This window comes from Oncorhynchus tshawytscha, linkage group LG19 (genome assembly GCF_018296145.1).
Source record: "Oncorhynchus tshawytscha isolate Ot180627B linkage group LG19, Otsh_v2.0, whole genome shotgun sequence".
NCBI lineage: Eukaryota > Metazoa > Chordata > Actinopteri > Salmoniformes > Salmonidae > Oncorhynchus > Oncorhynchus tshawytscha.
In genome coordinates, this window is record NC_056447.1 from 48,207,277 (window position 1) to 48,230,520 (window position 23,244).

Here is a 23,244-nt window from a genome sequence, read left to right on the forward strand (position 1 = left end):
AGCTCGTTTGGAGGTTAGTTAGCACAGTGTCTAAGGAAGGGCCAGAAGTATACAGAATGGTGTCGTCTGCGTAGAGGTGGATCAGGGAATCGCCCGCAGCAAGAGCGACATCATTGATATATACAGAGAAAAGAGTTGGCCCGAGAATTGAACCCTGTGGTACCCCCATAGAGACTGCCAGAGTTCCGGACAACATGCTCCCCGATTTGACACACTGAACTCTATCTGCAAAGTAGTTGGTGAACCAGGCGAGGAGTCATTAGAAAAACCAAGGTAATTGAGTCTGCCGATAAGAATACGGTGATTGACAGAGTCGAAAGCCTTGGCCAGGTCGATGGAGGTTATGATATCGTTTAGTACCTTGAGCTTGGCTGAGGTGCCCCGTGACCGGCTCGGAAGCTGGATTGCACAGTGGTGAAAGTACGGTGTGATTCTAAATGGTCAGTGATCTGTTTATTAACTTGGCTTTCGAAGACTTTAGATAGACAGGGCAGGATGGATATAGGTCTGCAACAGTTTGGGTCTAGGGTGTCACCCCCTTTGAAGAGGGGGATGACTGCGGCAGCTTTCCAATCTTTAGGGATCTCGGACGATACGAAAGAGAGGTTGAACAGGCTGGTAATAGGGGTTGCAACAATGGCGGCGGATAGTTTTAGAAAGAGAGGGTCCAGATTGTCTAGCCCAGCTGATTTGTACGGGTCCAGGTTTGCAGCTCTTTCAGAACATCTGCTATCTGGATTTGTGTTAAGGAGAAGGTGGAGAGGCTTGGGCGAGTAGCTGCGCGGGGGGGGGGCTGTTGGCCGGGGTTGGAGTAGCCAAGATGCTTATTGATATTTTCAATTATCATGGATTTATCGGTGGTGACCGTGTTACGTAGCCTCAGTGCAGTGGGCAGCTGGGAGGAGGTGCTCGTATTCTCCATGGACTTTACAGTGTCCCAAAACTTTTTGGAGTTAGAGCTACAGGATGCAAATTTCTGCTTGAAAAAGCTAGCCTTTTCTTTTCCTGACTGACTGCGTGTATTGGTTCCTGACTTCCCTGAACAGTTGCATATCGAAGGGACTATTCGATGCTATTGCAGACCACCACAGGATGTTTTTGTGCTGGTCAAGGGCAGTCAGGTCTGGATTGAACCAAGGGCTATATCTGTTCTTAGTTCTGCATTTTTTGAACGGGGCATGCTTATCTAAGATGGTGAGGAAATTACTTTTAAAGAATGACCAGGCATCCTCGACTGATGATGGATGATGTCAGTATCCTTCCAGGATACCCAGGCCAGGTCGATTAGAAAGGCCTGCTTGCAGAAGTGTTTTAGGGAGCTTTTGACAGTAATGAGGGGTGGTCGTTTGACCGCGGACCCATAGCGGATACAGGCAATGAGGCAGTGATCGCTGAGATCCTGATTGAAAACAGCGGAGGTGTATTTGGAGGGCAAGTTGGTCAGGATAATGTCTATGAGGGTGCCCATGTTTACGGATTTAGGTTTGTACCTGTTGGGTTCCTTGATGATTTGTGTGAGATTGAGGGCATCTAGCTTAGAATGTAGAACTGCCGGGTGTTAAGCATTTCCCAGTTTAGGTCACCTAACAGAACGAACTCTGAAACTAGATGGGGGGCGAACAATTCACAAATGGTGTCCAGGGCACAACTGGGAGCGGAGGAGGGTCGATAGCAGGCGGCAACAGTAAGAGACTTATTTCTGGAGAGATTCATTTTTAAAATTAGAAGTTCGAACTGTTTGGGTATAGACCTGGAAAGTATGACAGAACTTTGCAGGCTATCGCTGCAGTAGATCGCAACTCCTCCCCCTTTGGCAGTTCTAAAATGTTGTTGTTGGGTATGGAAATCTCAGGATTCTTGGTGGCCAGGATTTTTCCTAAGCCAGGATTCAGACACGGCAAGGACATTAGGGTTGGCGGAGTGTGCTAAAGCAGTGAGTAAAACAAACTTAGGGAAACTTAGGGAGGAGGTTTCTGATGTTGACATGCATGAAACCAAGGCGTTTTCGGTCACAGAAGTCAACAAATGAGGGTGCCTGGGGACACGCAGGGCCTGGGTTTACCTCCACATCACCCGAGGAACAGAGGAGGAGTTGGATGAGGGTACGGCTAAAGGCTATCAAAACTGGTCGCCTAGAGCATTGGGGACAAATAATAAAAGGTGCAGATTTCTGGGCGTGGTAGAATAGATTCAGGGCTTAATGTGCAGACAGGGGTATGGTGGGGTGCGGGTACAGTGGAGGTAAGCCCAGGCACTGAGTGACGATAAGAGAGATTGTATCTCTGCTGGTTATAATGGGAGGGAGGTGGGACCAAGGAGGTATCAGAGGTATGATGAGTGGAACTAGGGGCTCCATATTAAACTAAAACAATGATAACTAACCTAAACAACAGTATACAAGGCATATTGACATTTGAGAGAGACATACAGCGAGGCATTAAGTAATCACAACGGTGGAGACAACAACAGCTAATCAGCTAAAACAACAACAACAGGTAAAATGGCGATGAATGAGCAGAGAGGGTAGGTTAACTACACACAGAGCCTGAGTTCGCGGCTGGGGCCAACAGATAAACAAAAAAAAACAGAATGGAGTACCATGATTACCGGACAGTCCAGCAGGCATCAGCTATGTAGCCAAGTGATCATATGGTCCAGGTGGCAGCAATAGATGGAACAGGGAAAACGCGGAGTAGTCGCTACTACGCTATCACGCGGGCAACACAGCGTTTAAAGTTAATAGCCCGGGGCTGGTAGAAGCGTCTGCTCCGACGTCCGACGGCCGGTTGAAGGCACAGCGGATGGACTATTCGTCGGCAGACCAGTCGTGGTGGTGCGGCGGGGCGCCGTGTCGACAAAGGATCCAGGCCCGATGGCGAAAGAGGTATTGTAGTTGTATAAATTTAGTTTGCTAGCCGGGAGATACGCCTGACTCACGGCTAACTGGTGCTAGCTTGGTAGCAGGGGCGTTAGCCACTATAGCCACTCGGTAGCAGCGGTGATCCAGTGCCAAGGTCCAGAGCTTACGGCAAGGATCCGGTGGAGTAGTGGGTTCTAGCCGTGTGTGGGTGGAGTCCGGGTGAACAACTGAGTAGGTCAGGAGTTGGGCCTCTGGGATAGCTTTGGTACTCTGTAACTCGGTGGGTGCTAGCTAGCTGTGAAGATCAGAAGTAATGGTCCTGGGTGTACGGCAGGAATCCGGCGTTGAAGTAAAGAGACAGTCCGATACTGTTAGGCTGGCGAGTATTATCCAGGCTAAATAAAAAGGGCTGGTATCTGTGCAGAAGGTAAAGGCCACTAGCAGTGGCTAACAATGACTAAATAGCTTGTTGCTAATTAAATGGTTAGCTTCTAGGTGGTTCTTTGAGGTCTAAAAATGTAAAATAATAGCGGTTCCGTGTCACATTGGGTGAGGCAGGTTACTGGAAGGTATAATTGAATTAAAATTGAAATATATATACAAAAAATACAAAAGTACACGAGAGGACGAACAAAACACGTCTGCACTGATACGCCATCTTGGATTGCAAGTGGTTAACAAAGAAATAGCTACTCCTATATGCTTAATTTAGAGTTATTAATGTAACTTTAGGTGTTCTACAAACATTGGGCTTTCTGTTTTGATTTTTAATACACTGTAATTTGCATGATGCGACTCTAATGATGATTTGAAAAAGGTTGCTTGACATGAGACATGAGCTCTGCTTTGACACTCCAATAGTCTCTCATTCACAATTTGACAAGCACTTGATAATGCCTCGAATTTCACGACAGCATCCCCTTTGTGACCTTAATGCACCCTAAAGAAATCCGTGCCTTTTGCGGCCCGAAGTTCTGCATTGTGCCCTTCTCCCTGAGTGTGCTGTGCAATCCGAAGCTTCTCTCACTCACATGGCTCTTTGTCACGTGGCTATAAGTAAAGACAGACACATCGGGGACGCAACTGCTCACAACCTTATCTAATTCCGATGTGCATATTGAAGATATTGGAAGAACTGTCCGCATTTACTTTTCATCAGCCAACAAGCCAACAAGAGTAGGCCTAACAAACAGCAAAAGCACTAGCCTATGTCAATCTACTATCTCCCATAGTACAAAAGTTCACCTATTCTATTCTGTGTGAGAAATAACTATTCCAGACATAGTCTGGGATAGTTGTGGGATGCAAATGATCCTAAATTAATACAAGCACTAGCATCAAAAAACATGTTTTATGCAATGTGGCTGACGCAACAGATCAGAACGTTTAGCTTGAAATATGTTGATAAACTATTAGGCTAGTTATTCACATTATAAGCGCACCAATACACTCATTGTAGTAGGCTAGAATGTTTTTTTTTGTAGAAAGCCCGAATGTTCCATTAGTGAAAAACACCATTATCAAAAGTGACCGCAAGTGCGATTATGCATGTAATGCTTTTATTATAAAGGTGCACTTGAAACTCATACGCTGCTTATATATGCCAGTTAGGCTCTACACCCCTTGTAAAGTTCATCAGCAAGTGTATAGGAGGTGTTGTACCCACTGTGACTTGTAAAACCTACCCAAACCAGAAACCGTGGATAGATGGCAGCATTCGCGCAAAACTGAAAGCGCAAGCCACATCATTTAGCCATGGCAAGGTAATTGGGAATATGGCCAAATACAAACAGTGTAGTTATTCCCTCCGTAAACCAATCAAACAGGCAAAACATCAGTACAGAGACAAAGTGCAATGCAATGGCTCAGACACACGACATGTGGCAGGGTCTTCAGACAATCACAGATTACAAAGGGAAAACCAGACACGTCGCGGACACCAACGTCTTGCTTCCGGACAAGCTAAACAACTTCTTCGCCCACTTTGAGGATAACACAGTGCCACCGACAGTGCCTGCTACCAAGGACTGTGGGCTCTCCTTCTCATGACCGACGTGAGTAAGACGTCTACCGGCCCAGACGGCATCCCTAACCAGACTCTAAAATATATATTTTTTTTGTTTAACAATTTTTTGGTTGCTTCATGATTCCATATGTGTTATTTCATAGTGTTGATGTCTTCATTATTATTCTACAATGTATTTAATAGAAAATAAAGAAAAACCCTTGAATGAGTAGGTGTGTGCAAACTGTCACATATATATATATTTTTCTTTGTTTTTGGGGACATGGGAGGGTTTTTGGTGTGGTCGGGAGGGGGTGGGGGGTAATTGACAAGGAGCCCTGGTTGCTAGGGGGTGGGAAGTGGTGAAAGACATGTGGTGGGGCGGGAGTTGGGTGGTTGGATGGAGACATGTTGGATGGGTGGGGTTGGGGGAATGAGGTGGAGGGTTGGGGGTGGAGGCTCACTTCTTTTTGTTTATTTTCCTTTGCGTACTATGTTTATTGTTACAGTACGTTTTGATTCTGATCATAATGATCAATACTTTATGTTTACAGTGCCTTCAGAAAGTGTTCATATTTTGTTGTGTTACAGTGTCTGTTGTAAAGCAGACTGAAGCAGGTTTTCCTCTAGGATTTTGCCTGTGCTTAGCTCTATTTCGTTTCTTTTTATCCTAAAAAAAACTCCCTTGTCCTTGCCGATGACAATCATACCCATAACATGATGCAGTTACCACCATGCTTGAAAATATGAAGAGTGGTACTCAGTGATGTGTTGTGTTGGATTTGCCCCAAACATAACACTTTGTATTCAGGCACATTTGTTTTGCAGTTTTACTTTAGTGCTTTATTGCAAACAGGATGCATGTTTTGGAATATTTTTTGTATGTACAGGTTTCCTTCTTTTCACTCTGTCATTTAGGTTAGTATTGTGGAGTAACTACGATGTTGTTGATCCATCCCCATGTAACGGATGTGAAACAGCTAGCTTAGTTAGTGGTGGTGCGCGCTAAATAGCATTTCAATCGGTGACGTCACTTGCTCTGAGACCTTGAAGTAGTAGTTTTTGGCTTTTCTGGAGCAATGGGTAACGATACTTCGTGGGTGACTGTTGTTGATGTGTGCAGAGGGTCCCTGGTTCGCGTCCGGGTATGGGCGAGGGGACGGTCTAAATTTATACTGTTACACTCAGTTTTCTCCTATTACAGCCATTAAACTGTGTAACTTTTAAAGTCACCATTGGCCTCATGGTGAATTCCCTGAGTTGTTTCCTTCGTCTCCGGCAACTTAGTTAGGAAGGATGCCTGCATCTTTGTAGCGACTGGGTGTATTAATTCACCATCCAAAGTGTAATTAATGACTTAACCATGTTCAAAGGAATGTTCAATGTCTGCTTTAAAAAAAAACATGAATCTACCAGTAAGTGCCCTTCTCTGTGTGGCATTAGAAAACCTCCCTGGTCTTGTGGTTGAATCTGTGTTTGAAATTCATTGCTCGACTGAGGGACCTTATAGATAATTGGTCTGTATGTGTGGGGTATAGAGATGAGGTAGTATTCAAAAATCATGTTGAACACTATTATTGCACACAGAGTCAGTCCATGAAACTTATTATTTGACTTGTTAGGCAGATTTTTACTCTTGAACTTGGCTTGCCATAACAAAGGGGTCGAATACTTTTTGACTCAAGATATTTCAGCTTTTCATTTTTTGTTAATATATACAAGTTTCTAAAAAACATTGTAGTTCACATGGCTGAAAACCTTGGGATAAGACAAAATGCCCTGGGTTGCCTTGGGTTCTTGAGAGTAAGCCTGCTACTAGCTAGCTACCAGATGCGCAGCAACTTAAGTACTTTGGACTGGGTTTAAGAACTCGGTGATTAGGCTGAAAAATATGTTAGCATTGACAGAAATGCTTCAAAAAGTTAGCGCAACGCTGATTCTCTATGGGCACATGAGAGCGATAAATTATACATTTAATCAAAACTGTTCTACCTACAAACATATTCAGTCCGACAAATGGTAAGTCCAATGGTCACCGTATGGATGCTATAATCTCGTTTTAATCATACGCCAAGAATTTGAGCTAGGTGGTTGCAAGACATAGAATTTTTTCCTAACGAAAAATCCTGTATATGGTTCTTGGTACCAGCTGAACGTATCATGACCAGATGCAGGTTAAACAATATGACACCATTGACATTGGTGTCATATTGGCTTAGATTTGATGGTAGGAAGATTTGAATTTATCATTGAGCATCAATCAACTCCTACTTATTGTGGGGGCCGTCCCCCCCACCTGTTGGAATTTACTTAAAATTTCACTTGATAACACAAGTGTAAGGATCTGGGTGTAGTGGATGCGAAGTCAGGCGCAGGAAGCAGAGAGTTCAGGGTAGTGCTATTTAATGCACAAAAGGCGAACATAAGCCACCCCACGAAAACACAGGGCGCACACAAAAACAAATGCCCCAAACACGGGGAATAAAACAGTCCAGCAAAAAAGCCACGAACAGGAAAACACGTTAACCTCTAACATGCACACTAGTCACACAAACAGGAAAACACGTTAACCTCAAACATGCACACTAGTCACACAAACAGGAAAACACGTTAACCTCTAACATGCACACTAGTCACACAAACAGGAAAACACGTTAACCTCTAACATGCACACTAGTCACACAAACAGGAAAACACGTTAACCTCTAACATGCACACTAGTCACACAAACAGGAAAACACGTTAACCTCTAACATGCACACTAGTCACACAAACAGGAAAACACGTTAACCTCTAACATGCACACTAGTCACACAAACAGGAAAACACGTTAACCTCTAACATGCACACTAGTCACACAAACAGGAAAACACGTTAACCTCTAACATGCACACTAGTCACACAAACAGGAAAACACGTTAACCTCTAACATGCACACTAGTAGTCACACAAACAGGAAAACACGTTAACCTCTAACATGCACACTAGTCACACAAACAGGAAAACACGTTAACCTCTAACATGCACACTAGTCACACAAACAGGAAAACACGTTAACCTCTAACATGCACACTAGTCACACAAACAGGAAAACACGTTAACCTCTAACATGCACACTAGTCACACAAACAGGAAAACACGTTAACCTCTAACATGCACACTAGTCACACAAACAGGAAAACACGTTAACCTCTAACATGCACACTAGTCACACAAACAGGAAAACACGTTAACCTCTAACATGCACACTAGTCACACAAACAGGAAAACACGTTAACCTCTAACATGCACACTAGTCACACAAACAGGAAAACACGTTAACCTCTAACATGCACACTAGTCACACAAACAGGAAAACACGTTAACCTCTAACATGCACACTAGTCACACAAACAGGAAAACACGTTAACCTCTAACATGCACACTAGTCACACAAACAGGAAAACACGTTAACCTCTAACATGCACACTAGTCACACAAACAGGAAAACACGTTAACCTCTAACGTGCACACTAGTCACACAAACAGGAAAACACGTTAACCTCTAACATGCACACTAGTCACACAAACAGGAAAACACGTTAACCTCTAACATGCACACTAGTCACACAAACAGGAAAACACGTTAACCTCTAACATGCACACTAGTCACACAAACAGGAAAACACGTTAACCTCTAACATGCACACTAGTCACACAAACAATCCCGCACAAAGAGCAGGTGGGCCAGCTGGCTAATAAAGCCCAACTAATCACCTAATAAACAGACAAGGAGGGGGAGGAAAGAATCAGTGGCAGCTAGTAGGCCGGTGACGACGACCGCCGAGCGCCACCTGAACGGGAAGGGGAGCCACCTTCGGTAGGAGTCGTGACAACAAGTACCAATTGACATTGTTAATCACTGTAATATTTTGTGTAGATGGTTCTATTACTCTAACTGATCTTGTGAATATACACAGCATTAGAAGTGTTTAATCCCCCTTGTTCAACAGCGTGTATCCAGTGCCACATCTGAAGTGGTACACCTTCGCTGTGTTGCGATGACACAATCTCTCACTGAGGGCCCTCTCAGGGGAATGTTTGTATTGGTTGGGCCAATGTTTACATTCTAATGAAATGTAACACAGCTTAACCTTGACCTCAGATTGACTAGCAGACCCCGAAGAAGATGGGAATATCTCTTATACCTATGATATGTAATGAGAGATTGGGAAATGAGAGGGCACCTTGTCGCATTCAGATCAAGTCTAATATTAGCTACTTGGCATCTCAGACTCTCAGACTCTTCTCAAGTAACAAGTACTAGGTCTTGTAGCAGGGAGACTTTGGGCTTGGTTCAACGCTGTGGACGGTGACAGAGAGAGCGGGAGAGAGAAAGAGCTGTGTTTGATAGCAGTAGTATGTGGCAGCGCTCGCCTAGTGATGGGAAGATGGCTGGAGAAACACCAGAGAGCTCAGGGACTTCACTGCTTCATGACGCAGAGGCTACACCTAGGAAGCCCAGGCACTTCTTAAAGGATGTGATTTTTCATGGCAAATTTCAAGTGAGTAGAATGACAAAGATACAGTATGTATGGATTTACATAATGTGTTTACATACTAGGAGACTGAGACTAACTATCTCAGGGGGAAATTTTCATCACATAACAGTTTGCTATATGTTTTTAATAGTAAAGATAGGTTTGGCAGTTATTTCACTTGCTTAGCCTTTTGATTTGATTGATTTGTTGGAAAATAATAGGTGGAAGTCAGAATTTTGTTTGTTTAGTGTAAATGTAGTTGAAAAATCTACTTACACATCAAGTGGGTTGAGTAATAGCCTGAATATGTTTTTCAACTACATTTACACTATTTTGCCTATTGTTAATCCATTCTTTATAACTTTTTTGTAAGGTTTTTATCTCAATATAGTTGAGAAATGGCTTGACCTGGTTTGGCAGTTTGTAGAGAGATAATTATCATGTAGGCTAATTACAGAACAAGTATCTACTGTAGACATCTGACACGTTGTACTGTCTTGTTCCCAGGCGTGGAGTTAGACTCAGCACAGAGGGGGCGGGGCGTTCTCGAGGGGCCCGTCTGACCAAATGAATTGCTGATCGGGCCTACCATAAATGCAAATTGCAAATTAGGATGTTAGGCAGTCTGCCTCTAAAAATAAATGTGACCAGTCATGCTCGTCAGTCTATAGGGAATCAAATCGGCTTGTGTGTATTTTCATACAGAGCCCAGTTTGAGCAGAATATCACGTGTTGCGCAGTGACAGATCACTCTCACAGCACATTAAATCAAATTTTATTTGTCACATGCGCCGAAAACAACAGGTGTGGACTTTACCATGAAAAGCTTAAATACAAACCCAACACCAACAATGCAGCAATGCAGTTCAAGAAATAGAGTTATAAAATAAACTAAAGTAAAAAAATATATATAAAAAGTAGAACAATAAAATAACAGTACCGAGGTTATATACAGGGGGTACCGGTACCGAGTCAATGTGCGGGGGTACAGGTTAGTCGAGGTAATTTGTACATGTAGGTAGGGGTAAAGTGACTATGCACAGATAATAAACAGCGAGTAGCAGCAGTGTAAAAACAAATGTCAATGTAAATAGTCCAGGTGGCCATTTTGATTAATTTTTCAGCAGTCTTATGGCTTGGGGGTAGAAGCTGACCTTTTACGGCTAGGGGTTCCGCTAGCGGAACGTTTCGATAACATCCGGTGAAATGGCATAGCGCGAAATTCAAAAATAATATTTGAAAAATGTAACTTTCATACATTCACAAGTGCAAAACACCAAATTAAAGCTTAACTTCTTGTTAATCTAGCCACTGTGTCAGTTTTCAAAAAGGCTTTACGACAAAAGCAAACCATGGTATTATCTGATCAAACAAACACATGACAATCATAATTTAACCTGCCAGGCGCGACACAATACTCAGAAATATTTATATAATTCATGCCTTACCTTTGAAGATCTTCTTCTGTTGGCACTCCAATATGTCCCATAAACATCATAAATGGTCCTTTTGTTCGATAAATTCCACCTTTATAGGTCCCAAAATGTATTTGGCGCGTTTGACTCAGTTCCAAATTCCAGTTCCAACTCAAGCAACATGACTACAAAATATCTAATAAGTTACCTGTAATCTTGATCCAAACATTTCAAACAACTTTCCTAATACAACTTTTGGTATTTTTTAGAGTAAATAATAGATCAAATTTTAGATGGGATAAACTGCGTTCAATAGCAGATAAAAACAAAGTGGAGTGAGCTTTCAGGTCATGCGCCCCAACCACAACAGTATACTAGACTCGACCCTTGTTCTGAACAGCCCTACTTCTTCATTTCTCAAAGGAAAAACATCAACCAATTTCTAAAGACTGTTGACATCCAGTGGAAGTGATAGGAACTGCAAGCAAGTGCCTTCGAAATCTAGATCCACATAGAAACCTAATTGAAAACACTGTCACCTCAAAAAAAAATCCTGTATGGTTTGCCCTCGGGGTTTTCCCTGCCAAATAAGTTCTGTTATTATCACAGACATCGTTTTAACAGTTTTAGAAACTTTAGAGGGTTTTCTATCGAAATCTACCAATTATATGCATATCCTATCTTCTGGGCCTGAGTAGCAGGCAGTTTACTTTGGGCGTGCTTTTCATCCGGACGTGAAAATACCGCCCCCTAGCCCGAAGAGGTTTTAAGGAGCCTTTTGGACCTAGACTTGGCACTCCGGTACCGCTTTCCATGCGATAGCAGAGAGAACAGTTTATGACTTGGGTGACTGGAGTCTTTGACCATTTTTGGGGCCTTCCTCTGACACCGCCTAGTTTATAGGCTCTGGATGGCAGGAAGCTTGATCCCAGTGATGTACTGGGCGATACACACTATCCTCGGTAGCACCTTACAGTCAGATGCCGAGCAGTTGTCATGGTTGCCATGCTTGCCATGGTGAGGCTGTAAAACCTTTTGAGGATCTGGGGACCCATGACAAATATTTTCAGTCTCCTGAGGGGGAAAGTGTCAGGTCTCTGACCTCCTCCCTATAGGCTGTCTTATCATTGCCGGTGATCAGGCCTACCACTGTTGTGTTGTCAGCAAACTTCATGATGGTGTTGGAGTCGTGCTTGGCCATGCAGTCATGGATGAACAGGAAGTACAGGAGGGGACTAAGAACGCACTCCTGAGGGGTCCCCGTGTTGAGGGTCAAACATGTGTTCTGATAAGCCCACTCATTGCGCAACATTTCTACATGCAACAGATATCCACTGTTAAAAACAGGCTATTTATTTCTCAACTCCTCTTAATATTAAGCAACTGCCATTTGAGTGCAGGCATATGGTAGGCTATCATCAGCAACCTTGCAGTCTGAACTGGAGGCAGTCTGCATGTTGAAAACATATACTGTAGGCCTACTTAATAGTTTGAAACCTGGTAGTTTTACTTCATAGCCTATTACGAGGTATGTCTTACCTTGCTTCAAAGAAGCCAAAAGCCAAAACCTGACCATAGACATTTTGGTTTTTCAAAAGAATCTGCAGGATCTTACATCCATGGCTGCACCCATGGCCCACCCTATGCTAGCTCTGCTTCAGCTTGTCCCACATTACACATGCAGCTCTGTGAAGAATTGAACTATGCACAAGAAAGGTGTGTATGTGTGTTTGTGAAAAGTGGACCTTTTTGGGAACGTAAACAAAAACAAACAAATGTATGACACGCAGCCCCAATCCTCATTTGGCAGGCTAGCTGCCACAGAGAAGTTAACTAATTGTTCAGGGAAGCAGCGATAGAGGAGAGTGGGGTAATTTGAACCAAAAGGGTACATTGAGCCTCCTTGTGTTACGGTTTTCTTCCGTCGAAAGAGAGTCGGACCAAAATGCAGCGTGGTAAGTTAGATACATGTTTAATAAACGAATAAACACGAAATACAAAACAACAAACGGAACGTGAAAACCTATACAGCCTATCTGGTGAAATACAAAACACTAAGACAGGAACAATCACCCACGAAACACTCAAAGAATATGGCTGCCTAAATATGGTTCCCAATCAGAGACAACGAGAATCACCTGCCTCTGATTGAGAACCGCCTCAGGCAACCATAGACTTTGCTAGAACACCCCACTAAGCCACAATCCCAAAACCTACGAAAAACCCCCATATATAAACACAACACAAAATAAACCCATGTCACACCCTGTCCTGACCAAATAAATATATAAACACAAAATACTAAGACCAGGGCGTGACACCTTGTTTTTAGGAAACCATGCACAAAATCTATTATTTTACCAAATATTTAGGTAGAGGTCATCATTTCATGGCGAATGTGAAGGAAGAAACCACATGGAAAAAGTGGTAAGCAAGTTAGATCCCCAACAATAATTTTCACCAAGTCAAGAACATTTATTGTGTTAGAGGTTTCGTGATGTTTGTATCTAAACCAAAGTAGAACATTTTAATATTGTTCTATACTTACGTTGGAGTATCTATAACCTTCAATATGAGGTCCTAAACCTAGCATGAAAGTGCATCCTTGTAGCTGTGTGGGCTAATATAGTCAAAATGTTTGCCTTGGGGTAAGTTGAGCCAATGGCCACGGAGTAAGTTGAGCCAAAGGTTGAGCCAATGGCCACGGAGTAAGTTGAGCCAATGGCCACGGAGTAAGTTGAGCCAATGGCCACGGAGTAAGTTGAGCCAATGGTTGAGCCAATGGCCACGGAGTAAGTTGAGCCGATGGCCACGGAGTAAGTTGAGCCAATGGCCACGGAGTAAGTTGAGCCAATGGCCACGGAGTAAGTTGAGCCAATGGCCACGGAGTAAGTTGAGCCAATGGCCACGGGGTAAGTTGAGCCAAAGGTTGAGCCAATGTCAAGTTGTACATATTGAAGTGTTTTCTTCCCAGGCACAATGCAAGCCATTATCACTGGGATATTAGGTAACAACAGGGCCTGGCCTGTGTTAAAAGTGTTTGTTAGGTGTTTAGCCTATGTTAAAAGTGTTTGTTAGGTGTTTAGCTTGTGTTAAAAGTGTTTGTTAGGTGTTTAGCCTATGTTAAAAGTGTTTGTTAGGTGTTTAGCCTGTGTTAAAAGTGTTTGTTAGGTGTTTAGCCTATGTTAAAAGTGTTTGTTAGGTGTTTAGCCTATGTTAAAAGTGTTTGTTAGGTGTTTAGCCTATGTTAAAAGTGTTTGTTAGGTGTTTAGCCTATGTTAAAAGTGTTTGTTAGGTGTTTAGCCTATGTTAAAAGTGTTTGTTAGGTGTTTAGCCTATGTTAAAAGATGCTTAAAATTATTAAAAAACAAAACTGTAATATTTACATGAATTCTGATTATTTCCAGGGACACACAACATCCTGAAATATACACTGGGTGGACAAAACATTAGGAACACCTGCTCTTTCAATGACATAGACTGACCAGGTGAATCCAGGTGAAAGCTATAATCCTTTATTGATGTCACTGTGTAGATGAAGGGGAGGATAGATGTTAATTAAAGAAGGATTTTTAAGCCTTGAGACATTTGAGGCATGGTTGTGTATTTGTACCATTCAGAGAGTGAATGGGCGAGACAAAATATTTAAGTCCCTTTGAACGGGGTATGGCAGTAGGTGCCAAGCACACCGGTTTGAGTGTGTCAAGAACTGCAACCCTGCTGGATTTTTCATGCCCAACAGTTTTTCCGTGTGTATCAAGAATCGTCCACCACCCAAAGGACATCCAGCCAACTTGAAACAGTGGGAAGCATTGGAGTCAACATGGGCCAGCATCCCTGTGGAATGCTTTCAACACCTTGTAGAGTCCATGCCCTGACGACTTGAGGCTGTTCTGAGGGCAAATGGGGGTGCAACTCAATATGAGGAAGGTGTTCCTAATATTTTCTACTCTCAGTGTATCAAATAAACCAAATTTGGTCACATCCATGTGTTTGTCAGATGTTATTGCGGGTGTAGCGAAATGCTTGTGAAAAAACTACGTTTCCTAAGAGCTAGAAGCGAGGCAGCCCTCTCTGTCGACCGCCATTTTTAATTTTTTGTGTAATGTCTTTGTTGAAGGAATACTATATTTCCCTTGACGGATTGATACTGAATGTCTCAACTTACTCCACTCTCCCCATAACCTCACATAACCCACATCATTAGTGAGTGCCTCCTAAAATCTTCCCAGTCAGTGTTACAAATGGAACAGTGTCTTAGATTTTCATAATTTATTTGACCTTTATTTAACGAGGCAAGTCTGTTAAGAACACATTCTTATTTACAATGACGGCCTACCCCGACCAAACCCTAACCCAGACGACGCTGGGCCAATTGTACACTGCCCTATGGGACTCCCAATCACGGCCGGTTGTGATACAGCCTGGAATCAAACAAAGGTCTGTAGTGATGCCTCTAACACTGAGATGCCATGCCTTAGACCGCTGCGCAACTCGGGAGCATGTGAGGTAGAGTATGGAATTGGGTGGAATTGTCAAATTAGGTCATTGAATTAAGTGATTGTATTAATGTGGGGCGGGCCACAATGATTAAAAATAGAAAATCAGTTGGGTCAGTCAGTGCTATCAAAATAGTCTGCAGGATTATTGGACAATATTATTACAGCTGATAAGTCATCAAACCAATCCAGATCGCTAAAGATCACAGTCAGTCAGCCTTGCTCACCCAAACACAAGAAACACCCACATGTCTGCACACACACAAGCAATCATCAATCGTTTTGGCACTGTGACCTGAAATAAGCTACTGTAGTTCAGGAAGGCCTTGACAATGCTCCATGTAACTGCCAGTTAGGTGAATAATAATATATGTTGATAGTGGCAGATAGCATTATATGCAGTTCTTCATCAGCCTATAACACATAAAATCAAATATTTGTTTCTATAATTTCATAGGTGATGTTCCAGAGATAACCCCGTTGGGTGTGTCTAATGATAATACTGACTATTGGACCACCAGGTCAGGAATAAGCAAAGAGTTTTGGTCACTCAAACATTAATGGTCAAACAAGCTTGGATTTCAGCATTTGTTATATCCCTCTGAAAACCTTCCATATACTGTACATATCCAAGTGAAACCGGATCAACCATGAGTATGTCATACATGTTGTTATAATCATGACACAAATATCCAAGTGGATATATAGGAATTTTGATTATTTGTGTAAAAAAAATGTAAATGTTATAATGGCCATATAAGACGCCTTCTTTTAAACAAGCCACAGTATAAGATTGCAATTCTATGTGAAGAAGAGCTTTCTCTCAATAGTTTAATATTTTCTGGTTTACAGGGAAACAGTAGATGAGAAATCTGGCATATTACACTATTGTCAAAATCCTACATTTATTTTTTCAATATTTTATCTCCATTTGTTATCTGATTGTTATGATTATAAAATGTATTTCGACCTTCTCTGCTGTGATATATGTTCAGGAAAATCCTATTGAATTTTGTTGAATAATAGATTTTAACACTATAACTATAGACACCTTTCATATAAATGAATGATATATCATAAAACATAGCAGCAGGAATATTTGTTTAATTGTTTGTACACACACAGAGTAGCAACACAAGCCTTTTTTTGGATATAAAATGTTAAATACATGTTTTTAAGTAAATAATAGATAATAGATCATTAATAAATAGATAAATAGAGAATTAAATACCAAATAATTATCAATACTGCTTGCCTTGCAAATCAGCATTCGTGTTCTAAGTCACTGAGAGTGATCACTTCAACTCAATTCCTTAGGAGCCCTATTGGGACTAGCTTGACCCCACCTTGACCCCTTTAGTCTAACTGGCTCATTAACCATGCTGTGCCTCTCACAACAAATGGCAAAAGCTGCACAGCACACACACATACACACATGCACATGATTCAGCTAGGCATCTAGCCCAAGCAGCCCTCTAATGCACAGCCCTCCCCTCTCTCCCCAGCTCCTGAACTGCCTGACACCTGAGGAGAACACAGGATGTCAGCATGGCCTGTACTTTCAGGACGGAGAGAGGCGGGTGGACTACATCCTCACCTACCACATCAAAAAGCCCAGCAGCTCGCGCTCCAACCGACAGTCCTCCCGCTTCACTGACAACGCCTTTACACGGAGCATCCGCCGTGGGACAGCCAGGCTGGGACGAGCGCCAACCCCTCAGCCCAGAGGTGACCCGGAGGTGGCCTCCCAAGACCACAGCATGGACTACCACGTGGACGACAAGCGCCTCCACCGGGAGGAGTTTGAGGGCAACCTGAGGGATATGGGCATGGAGCTGGAGAAGGATGAGGATGTGAGTTGCTTCTCTACGGCTTCTCTGTTCTGTTCTTTTTGACCAAACACACGATATTATCAGCAATGTCCAGTCAGGTCTAGCGTTAGCTATGAGTTAGCTTAGGGCAGCGAGGGGAGAGTATTCCACACAACACAACACCGCTGCACCTCTACAGTCTTTGTTTTCCAGCTGGCTGGTGGATCAGGGGTATTTTTGTCTTTGGGCTTAGGTCAGCCAGTTTGCCTTGAACCCCCACCATGTAACAGTATACAAAAGATACATTGTACTTTGGTACAGCACCAGCTGAAACCGGCCTATAGAGGGCTAGCAGGACTTGCAGCAGTAACCAGGGTAACCCGGGGTAACCTTTTAACCTGCCTGGCTACTGTCATTGGTTTGTTTGTTTGTTGGACTTACAGTGCCTTGCAATAGTTTTCAACCCCCTTGGCGTTTTTCATATTTTGTTGCATTACAACCTGTGATTAAAATATATTTTTATTTGGATTTCATGTAATGGACATACACAAAATAGTCCAAATTGGTGAAGTGAAATGAAAAAAATTACTTGTTTCAAAAAATTCCAAAAATCAATCAATGGAAAAGTGGTGTGTGCATGCATATATATTCACCCCCTTTGCTATGAAGCCCCTAAATAAGATCTAATAGGAAAAATGCCAAGGGGGTGAGTACTTTCGCAAGCCACTGTATCCTGCGCCAATTTGGGTCCTGAGGAAAAACCATTTGAGAACCATTGGTTTAGACTCTAGAGACTACCCTGATTACCCCTTCAAAGTAGGAGGATACATGTGTAAATAAAAACTGACTGGTCCTTGGTTACAATAATCAAATCAGATTGTGATGTCATGATCTAGGCCAAAATCTCCATCCCACCTGAACAGGCTGGGAATTCCAGGATTTTTTTTCAAACAGCTCTTACACAACATGGGCATTATCCAAATGTTCACAGTTTTAGTGTCATTTTGACCTCATAGTGTGAAAATATCATAAAAAAATAGGGTAATCTCATTTTTAACTGCACTGCCCCTTTAAACATTACATAGTTAGTATCAGTGTTATGCTTTATTTTTCTTGTTCAAAGCCAATGCATTTTGAATTCAAAATCACTGATCAGGATCAAAAGATGAATCTCTTGTAAAAAAAAATAAATAAAAAAAAAACATTTTAAAGTATGGCAGCCGTTGAATCAACTTGTTGGATTAGATGGCATGAGAGTGAATGAATAAAGGAAACCCCTGTGTAGTTCTAGTAGTAGTCTTGTGGTGCGATGACCAACAGTAACCTGTCATGGACAGGACCTGAGGATGACATGAGGGTGAAGTCCAGTAATATGAGACTAAGTCGGTCCAAGTGCTGAGGATGGCAAGATGACAGCTGCCATGGTAGATCTCTTTACCAAGTCAGGGACAGACAGGGCATGGCTCTGTGGAAGGATCACACCATGCACAGACACACACAAACACACATCCACACACACGCACAATCATACACACAGCGCCAGGCAACTAATGTGTGGCAATGCCAGCTGGAAGATCACTCAGAATACCTTGACTACTCTTTAAGAGCAGTACAAACTCTCACCAACTCTCACACATACAGAGTGTTTTCATGTTTTCAATGAAGTGTGTGAGAAAGAGAAATATAAATTACGTCATATGTCTAGTATTTTTGTGGACTTTTGTTACAAGGCAGGGTACATGCGAGATTTGGTTCTGGGTGCCATTCACTCACTGTGTTATAAATCATCTGGGTATAATTTTCCATTTTGTTCCCAAATTGCATTCAAGCCATCATTCTATTATCAAAGTGTTTCCCATGTGGTTATCGTGTCAGACTGTTCACCGTGGAGGAAGACATACAGAATAATCTCTGTCTTATGATCTTAGCGGAGAGAGGGGAGTAATGTTTAGGTATTTTATCATTTCCTCTCATCGTCTGTCCATTGTGGAGTTAGTTGATTAAAATAGGCGCCCTAAGTATTATAGATCATTAAAGTGCTGTTGACTATACTATTCTGTCTATTGAGGACATTTAAGTGGGAGTCATTCACATCTGTATCTAATAGAGGGAGGGACACTGGGACGGGACCGAAGTAGGAAGGAAGGAAGCAGAGGTGGTGATGGGATGTGGATGAGTGTCAATGTTTGGGATTCAAACAGTGATGTGATTAATGCAAAATTCTGCTAGGAAACCCATATGAACTAACCTTGACCCTCTATGTTTCTAGAACATTCTAGTTGTCTCTGATTCTAAAACCAGAATGCAATGTGATGTCTGACAGTGCAAGACCACATTATAGTTGATTGGATGTCTTTTAGATCGGCACGCCTAAATTCAATACCTGTTGCAGCATCACTTGTTATTAAGGTTTGTTGGGCCAAAGAAAACTAGTATGAATGAAGTAGGACCTGCGCACACGGTTGCTCCACCGCGTACCTTTAGTTAGGCTAGTTACACAACCACATTTTGATCCAAGACTGCCTCTATCAAAACCTCTAACTGTGTCCATGAGGGCTCTGTGTGTTTTACAATGTGATGGTGGGAACAGGATACATGATACAGTCTCACAAATGAGCTGCTGCATTCCTAAATCACTTCTGATTAAATGCTGCTCTGAGTACTCAAACTGATTCAGCCTATAGATAGCACTGACACCACCGCGTCCTGAGTTGTTGAGAATGTCACTCCTAATGTTTCAGACATGGTGACATTTGTCGCTTGACATACAGTACACAGCACAGAGGCCAAGGTACTTTTATAAGATGTTATGCAAAGACTGATGATCTGTATCAACAACAAACATGATGCTGGCTGATAGATGATAGAAAGTGACAAAGGCTGTTAAGACAGTCGGTTGTTCAAGGGATTGAGATCAAAGTTAGAGACTGTGTTTTGTTTAAGATTCTGCGTCCCTTGTTACTAATGATGCTTGTCTTAGCTCTATTGAAGACAATACAAACTGAGATAGCCTGTAACAGTTGATTGTTTAGAATTTGAGATCAAGTTAGAGGCCATCTCCTGCTAGCCATGCTTGTCTTCTCACAGGAGGAGCTGCAGATTGGAACAGATGCTCTGTGCTGCACCATGTCAGTGGGTGAATGAGCATCTCCGTAACCACTGATTCCATGTAAATGATATCATGGGGGTCATATCTGGGTAACTGGGTGACAGCAGCATCAAAGCCTTCACAGTGAATCCCTCCTGTGTTGATGTTGTTCAACATACAGTACTGTGGAATACTATTTGTGTCGGTACTAGTTTGAACTTTTTTGTCATTGTCCTGGGTTCAAATGCTTACGTTATCATTGTAATGATGATGACGTGTTTCTATAGAAGGGTAGCTGATTCTTCTCATGATTTCCCATGGTGTCTCTTTGTCTCTGTGCCATACAGTAAGTAGCCTTCAGTTCCCAGACATTGTTTTGATTGAACTGACTATAGAAGAGGGATTTGTTTGGAGACCGTTGTTTACCCAACTGTCATCCAGATTAATGTATTGCTTTCCTTAAAGACAAGAGGTAAACACATGCATTTCTTTCATTCTTTTAGTTTGTTGCCTTTATACATACCTCTAATGTTGATGCTGTCATGTCATATACTGTTGTTGGTCTAGCATAAAAAGGGACATTATAGCCAAAGGGTTGGGCATTCAGTACTTGCCAACCAAACCTTAAACTTCCATTTTATTGTTCAAAAAATGAAGTTTATTTCATGAAATGAATCGTTTTTTTGTTTATTTCAGACTAAAACTCCAGGTGTGGGCTTTGTGAAGATTCATGCTCCATGGCATGTGCTCTGTCGAGAGGCAGAGTTTATGAAGCTCAAGATGCCCACGAAAAAAGTAAGTTAACTGTTGAATGATATGTAACGGTTACAAGCTTCTCCAATGAGCTTTGAGAGGGAGGTGAGAACCAGAGGAAACAAGGACAAAGGAAGCAAGGACAGAGGAAGCAAGGACAGAGGAAACAAGGAGAGAGGAATCAAGGTTTTGACAGCTAGTCAAACACAGACACAGACCTGATGCTTGCCATTCTCATTCTCTCTGACCTGTTTGTGCCCTGGTTAACCTCCTGGGCACAAAAATGTACATCAATAACACGTATGGAATCATGTAGTAGACCTGAATGTATATCTATATATTGTAGGTACACTATATGTACAAAAGGTTTTGGACACCCCTTCAAATGAGTGAATTCAAATCAAATAAAAGTTTACTTGTCACGTGCGCCGAATACAACAGGTGTAGACCTTACAGTGAAATGCTTATTTACAGGCTCAAACCAATAGTGCAAAAAAAGGTATTATGTGAACAATAGGTAAGTAAAGAAATAAAAACAACAGTAAAATAACAATGAAAAATAACAGTAGCGAGGCTATAAAAGTAGTGAGGCTATAAAAGTAGTGAGGCTACATACAGGCACCGGTTAGTCGGGCTGATTGAGGTAGTATGTACATGTAGATATGGTTAAAGTGACTATGCATATATGATGAACAGAGAGTAGCAGTAGCGTAAAAGAGGGGTTGGTCCGTGGTGTGTGGCGGGATACAATGCAGATAGCCTGGTTAGCCAATGTGCGGAAGCACTGGTTGGTCGGGCCAATTGAGGTAGTATGTACATATGTACATGAATGTATAGTTAAAGTGACTGCGCATATATGATGAACAGAGAATAGCAGCAGCGTAAAAGAGGGGGGGCACACAATGAAAATAGTCCAGGTAGCTGTTTGATTACCTGTTCAGGAGTCTTATGGATTGGGGGTAAAAACTGTTGAGAAGCCTTCCGGTACCGCTTGCCATGCGGTAGTAGAGAGAACAGCCTATGACTGGGGTGGCTGTGGTCTTTGACAATTTTTAGGGCCTTCCTCTGACACCGCCTGGTGTAGAGGTCCTGGATGGCAGGCAGCTTAGCCATAGTGATGTACTGGGTCTTACGCACTACCCTCTGTAGTGCATTACGGAGGCCGAGAAATTGCCGTACCAGGCAGTGATGCAACCGGTCAGGATGATATTGTAGTTCTATAAACTGAAGGTATATCTTTATATTGTAGTTATATAAACTGAAGATATATCTTTATATTGTAGGTATATAAACTGAAGGTATATCTAGATATTGTAGGTATATAAACTGAAGGTATATCTGGATATTGTAGTTCTATAAACTGAAGGTATATCTAGATATTGTAGTTCTATAAACTAAAGGTATATCTTTATATTGTAGTTATATAAACTGAAGGTATATCTTTATATTGTAGGTATATAAACTGAAGGTATATCTAGATATTGTAGTTCTATAAACTGAAGGTATATCTTTATATTGTAGTTATATAAACTGAAGGTATATCTAGATATTGTAGTTCTATAAACTGAAGATATATCTTTATATTGTAGGTATATAAACTGAAGGTATATCTTTATATTGTAGGTATATAAACTGAAGGTATATCTAGATATTGTAGTTCTTTAAACTGAAGGTATATCTAGATATTGTAGTTCTATAAACTGAATGTATATCTAGATATTGTAGTTCTATAAACTGAAGGTATATCTAGATATTGTAGTTCTATAAACTGAAGATATATCTTTATATTGTAGTTATATAAACTGAAGGTATATCTTTATATTGTAGGTATATAAACTGAAGGTATATCTAGATATTGTAGTTCTTTAAACTGAAGGTATATCTAGATATTGTAGTTCTATAAACTGAATGTATATCTAGATATTGTAGTTCTATAAACTGAAGATATATCTTTATATTGTAGTTATATAAACTGAAGATATATCTTTATATTGTAGGTATATAAACTGAAGGTATATCTAGATATTGTAGTTCTATAAACTGAAGGTATATCTTTATATTGTAGGTATATGAAATGAAGCAGAGTACGGGTGTTGGGGCGAAGATCAACACATTGGTAAACAAAGCGACAGAACCTCTCTATCCCAACGTGGAGGATAACAGGACACACAATGTTAAGCATCTCTCCTACATGTTCTCCAGGGAAAAACAACACTTGTGAGTATATACTTTATGTCTTATGATAATATAGGGTATACAGGACTGTATAGACTCTATACATGTACCAATTCCT

The 23,244-nt window shown here is 41.7% G+C and overlaps 1 protein-coding gene across 5 annotated transcripts in view; it reads left to right on the top strand.

Moving 5' to 3' along the window:
- LOC112218886 (anoctamin-1) overlaps window positions 1-23,244 on the top strand; it is a 101,451-nt gene that overhangs the window by 21,472 nt on the left and 56,735 nt on the right. For 2 of the 5 annotated variants that reach the window (XM_042301776.1, XM_042301777.1), the window contains exons 1-4: window positions 9,188-9,409; window positions 16,805-17,152; window positions 20,895-20,993; window positions 23,017-23,168. In XM_042301776.1, the coding sequence (XP_042157710.1) occupies window positions 9,266-9,409; window positions 16,805-17,152; window positions 20,895-20,993; window positions 23,017-23,168 (743 nt within the window). In that variant the 5' untranslated portion in view covers window positions 9,188-9,265. Of the gene's footprint in view, window positions 1-9,187; window positions 9,410-16,804; window positions 17,153-20,894; window positions 20,994-23,016; window positions 23,169-23,244 lie in introns of those variants that run through there. The other 3 variants (XM_042301779.1, XM_042301780.1, XM_042301778.1) reach the window with 2 other exon arrangements.